At 30.7% G+C, this 5656-nt stretch overlaps 1 protein-coding gene across 1 annotated transcript; it reads right to left on the bottom strand.

The window, feature by feature from the left end:
• Positions 1-145: 145 nt before the first annotated feature.
• Positions 146-1100, bottom strand: nop10 (NOP10 ribonucleoprotein homolog (yeast)). Its single transcript, XM_065261889.1, has 3 exons — positions 976-1100; positions 822-892; positions 146-457 (listed from the first exon to the last, which is right to left on the bottom strand). Exons 2-3 carry the CDS (start codon positions 873-875, stop codon positions 317-319), a joined length of 195 nt encoding a protein of 64 aa, XP_065117961.1. The 5' UTR covers positions 876-892; positions 976-1100; the 3' UTR covers positions 146-316.
• Between the last annotated feature and the right edge of the window lie 4556 nt (positions 1101-5656).

Below are 5656 nucleotides of genomic sequence, written 5' to 3'. Positions count from 1 at the left end.
CGTGTGCTTCGTCACTCACGCATAGAGGGAAATGTAGTCCATTGTAGTTTTGTTTGCATCTAGCTTCCAAAACACTTTTTTTGTCAGATCTTTTTTCAATGTTAGCAAAAATTATTAACTTTAATAAATCCAGTCACCGGCGGCATTAAAATCCAAAAACAACATTTTATTTTATATGAAGGTTCGTGTTAACAATAATAACACAACATTCTTGTTGACACATCTACAAATACAAATGATACCATAATTGATAAATGAATAACTAAACATTATAAATGTTAATGATTAATAAATGTCCAATGATGGTCATCTGTGTTTAGAGGACGGGTCGCGGTTGTTGTGTCAACAGAAGCCCGAAGCGTTTCTTTATGGTCACGCGGAGCCTGGAGAATTTGTCATCAGGAGAAAATCGGGCCGGATGAGCCGAACTCGTGGGCTGACCGGACGGATCCACTTTCTACAAGAAAGGAATAAACACTTTTGTAAAATGTTGAACATTCGTCACGGTTTCTTTTGATCTGTGTCATGGTATTATCATGTTTTAGACGTGTCACCATAGAAATCTTCAAAGTACCATGGAGTACCACATAAATTGCATGACTTAGAAGCAATAATAAAGCTCCAATAATCACTTTTAATCACCGTGGTATTCTGAGCTAAGTTACCATGATATCGCTGCAGTACTTCACCTTCCAATGATGTTTACAAACAGTCTTATGTTAATAACTAGTAATTTGTCTATAATAACTCAGGAAAGATAATTATATACATGCTTAGTGGATATAAACAGTGTTCATGCTGAAAGAAAAATGCGGACTTACCTTTAGAGTATAAACTCTGTCACCGTTCTCATCCAGAAAATACTGCAGGAACATGATCTCGCTTTCTCTGTCTAACACAAGATTATCAAATAGATAATAACACAAAATATTCATTCAAACAGAGAGAAAACATATAAATAGCAAAGAAACTTACGATCACACGTGTACAGCTGAACACACTGCTAACCGGATGTGCAGACGTGGCGCATGGGATTATGGGAAATTGAGTCTTTCGACGCTTAGCTGTTAAGAACGACTGCCCCCTAATGTAATAAAAAAATATTTCATTAAAACAATAAATAAAATAAAAACATTATTAAGATTTTAAGCATAATAGATATAATATAATAACACGTAATAAAAATACATAATGGTTCATATTAATTGACAGCATTAATATTAAGATAAAATATAAATAATTCATATGAATAACTTTTAAATGTTTTTTTTTATGTAGGAACGTAATCATCAGTATTAAAATGTGTGTTTGTGTTACTATATTACTGAATGTAAGATTTGCTTGTTTTTGAACTTGTGCTGTTTTGAATCGGTGTGTTTGTTGGATCTCTCAACAGTCTGCGATGAAACAGGTTTGATCAATTCTCGTGTTTTGGTTATTTACTAATTCCTTTCTCGAGTTACTAATGTTGTATGTATAAAACACAGAGGTAGTTAAGTATTTTTACTTTACTCAAGTACATTCTTTAAGTATATTTAATAAACTTCACTACATTCTACTATTTCTATCATACTTTTTTATTCAATTTCATTTAATACCTAATTATATTAAAAGCTTGTCCTTTTTACTTTTACTTAAAAAATGTACTCAAGTAGAAAGTAAAAATACTGTCCACTTTTATAAAAAAAAGTAAATGTATGTAAATCAGACAGATTTTTGAAAATCAAAACCCAAATCAGAGAACAGTAAAAATAACAGTTTTGAGTAAAATGTGTTTATTTAACAAATTATAAAATTTAACTAATTTAACACATTCATTATGATATTTGTCTTATTTAATATAAATGTCATGGATGAAAGGATAAATGGTTGATTTTATATAAATATGTGTAAAAGGCTATCTGTATTCATATGGCAAAAAATATAAACATATTATTTTAAATATAAAACATTTTTATTTTCTGAAAAATATTTTTAAATATGTTTGCAAAAAAAATATTTTTCACCAATATATGTTTTTGATTTTTTTATATATATTTTAAACCATTTATATTCAAGTCACATTGGAAGAAAACCTTTCTATGTTACAAGCCTGTTAACATGACAGGTTTGAAAAGGTTAAAGTTGAATATATTTTCAACTGCAAAAAATATATTTTATAAAATTTTATATTACACATACTTTACAAAATTTTATATTTTGGTCAGGAATTTTTTTTGCTTTATAGGTTGTAAAACTAGAAATATACTTGTTGCCCCTGAAATTCATTTTGAAATATATGTTAATATATGAAGGTTAAAACTAAATATATTTTCAAATTCAAAAATATATATTTTATTAGGCTAAGCTTTATGTAAATGTATTTAGCATATATTTAATCATATTTTTGGCCAAATTTATATATATATATTTTTTGCCATATTGGGCCAAAAACTATTTTGGTGAAAAATGAATTTTTTAAACATATTTCAAAATATATTTGAGCACATATATTTTTGGCCATTTTTGCCGAATGGAGAAAGTGTTTATTTAAAACATTAATTGTAATATTTTTCTTATTAAATATAATGTCATGCATGAAAATATAAATAGTTGATTTAATATCAATATATATTAAGATGGATATTATATATATGTACATCATATATGTCATTTCAATAGAATATAGAGAGACAATAGTGCTCGATACCACAATGGATCCAGATCTGATTTGATAATTTATGTTTTATATTCTTATTTATGCACTTTTCTGTATTACAGTGCATTCAAGGTATAATCCTACATTTATCACTATGTCTGTTGGACCCACTATGGACTCAAACCCATGTACTTTTGTGCTCCTAACCAAATGCACTTTCAACTGAACTACAGTAGCACATCATGTGTGATTGTATATCATTTAATTAAATTTTTTCTTATATATGTACAACATGTTGTCTTTAGATGGCGAGCCTTCAATCGTTCATGAAACATCAGAAGTCTGGAGATGATTCATCAGCTTTACCGGATCTAACAGATCAATCACATAGAGATTTCAATTCAGAAATGTCAAACACTGAACATCTCAATGCTGAACATACTTTTCCTATAGATGATGTATCATGGATAGAAAACTTTGCACTACTTGACTACCTGACTTCAGATCAGTCTGATGCAACTCTACAACATCTAGACACCTGTAGTCGATCTGAAGTTATACAACCACTGTCAGAAATAAGTGAAGAGACACTAGATGTTGATCTTAATGCTGCATTGATCCCTGATACTGAATTATTTCAGCTGTTTGATCAGAAACCTGTTCACATATCAGAAGAGCATCAACTGATTTATCCATCAGCAGATCTCCAGCCATGTCCTTCAGAAGTCTCCGGATCATTAGTCTGGATGGAGACTTTTCCTAATTGTCCTCCTTATGTTTTTCCTCATCCTACTCTAGCCAGGCCTGCACCAGCACACTGCCCAATTCCAATGGAATTCAACACAATCTATCCTCAGAATTCCCCTTACTTCATTCACATACCTCAACTAACCTATTTCCCAACAATACACCAGTCAAACACTAACTTCAACTACCACCCCCTAGGTCTCATCAAACCAGACTGCACCTGTCTAATGCATCAACCAAACCTGTCCTATCCCTTCCATCCTCCACATGTCAATGTCAGCTTTTCACCGGATCTGCCTCTTCTGAACCCTGATCGCCCCACATCATCGTACCTAAAAACAGCCGTCCAACAGCCAATGAATGCTGTCCGTCATCCAGAAGTCATCCAAGCCCCTCACAGTAGTCAATCCTCGTGGGCACCATTTAATACTTCATTTCCTCATGACGTACACCAGAACTTCAGACTGTGGCAGAGATTTTGTGAAACAGCTCGAGAGTTTTACTCCAGCACTCCAGATGTTGAAGCTCTTGCTTGCTTTTTCATGTAAGTAAAAAAACATTATCAACATATTGAAAATCAATGAAATTAACAGTCGATTTATATTGGGCAGACTGGTCTGGAACAGTGGGTTTCAAGGGGTTTGTACACTTTACTGTATTGCTATCTGGTCAAACTGGGAGACCTGCTTAAACTATATAGTTAAGAGTAGCAATACAGTAAAAATTACATTCTTTGTCCAAAAATACATTTTGTATATATTTAGTTTTAACCTTCATATATTTCAAAATGTATTTCAGGGGCAACAAATATATTTATAATATGGCAATCAATTTATTTTTCCTGGCTGAAATAGAAAAGTTTGTATAAAATGTATAAAGTATAAGATGTAGAAGCATGTATGAAGTATAAAATTATAAGTATATTTTTTGCAGTTGAAAATATATTTAATTTTAACCTTTGTTATGTTACAGGTTTATAACATAGAAAGTTTTTCTTCCAGCTGCAACGTGAATACACTTAAAAATATATGTATTTTTAAAATGTAAACATATGTAAAAATATTTTAAAATATATTTCAGCACATATATTTTTGGCCATTTTTACTATATTTTGAAATATTTTTTTTATAAACATATATTTGTGTGGATTTATATTCAGGGGTCTTCAAGTGTTTTGTAAGAAGGGCTACTATCACAATGGATTAAACAATCTGGAGGGCTACTTTTTGATATAATCTACTCCAAACTTTTTTGTTTTACTTGTTGATTTTATTTGTTGATATGTTTTATCATTGTTTAAAATGTTAACATGCATAAAAGAAACCAAGCTAATATTAAATATGTATATATAGTATAATGTGCTTTGGCAGGCATTATGTTGGAGACCCACTGATCTCTATAATAACAGTTTAGTGAATTAATAAATGTAAATTAAACTTTACTAGTCAAGTCAGTTTATTTATATAGCACAACTTAAACACAACCATCGTTGCTTTACAATAAGACGTTACTTAAGAAGCAACAAAGATCAACTTTTAAAAAGAGGAGAAAAAATATCAAATTACCGTGCACAACATCACTCCAATGCAAGGGTGTAAAAACGAGTCTTTAAGTTTGATTTAAAAACACTGGTTTAATAATAAAATTACGTTTTTTTTTAAGGTTTGATAATGTTGTATTTGTTGAGTTAATGCATTAGCTTACATGAACTAACAATATGTAATAATAACAATGAACAATATGTCTACAGTATTATTCATCCTCATGTTAATTTTAGCATTTAATAATACATTTTAAAAGTCAAAATTAGTTAATGCACAATGAACTAACACAAATAACTCTACTGGCATTAACTAACATTAATAAATGATATTGTTCACTGTTAGTTCATAACAAACACAACCTCATTGTAAAGTGTTTTTGTATCATTTATAAATAGAAACAATATTTCGTTGAGATGTATAATGAGGAAATGTGATTTGTTTTCAGACACACGATTGGCTCTCTCACACATCTTCATTCAGATCTTCTGTTTGATACAGCTGTGAATGTGGCCATACAGGAGTGGAGTAAAACCTCAACATACGAACGAGAAAAATATTACACAGCCGCCCAGCAGTGAGTTCTTTCCATACATCTGTCAGAAAAATAAAACATCATCAAACTCTTCTGTAGGACTCATTCACGATCTGTTATTCACTGATCATCCTCTCATGTGTGTGTTTGTGTCTTCACAGGTTTATTGAGTTAAGAGAACAGCACAGGAGAAAC

Source organism: Paramisgurnus dabryanus, chromosome 2 (genome assembly GCF_030506205.2).
Source record: "Paramisgurnus dabryanus chromosome 2, PD_genome_1.1, whole genome shotgun sequence".
NCBI lineage: Eukaryota > Metazoa > Chordata > Actinopteri > Cypriniformes > Cobitidae > Paramisgurnus > Paramisgurnus dabryanus.
The sequence above is the reverse complement of the archived record's forward strand: the minus strand, read 5'-3'. Positions and strand labels throughout refer to the sequence as shown.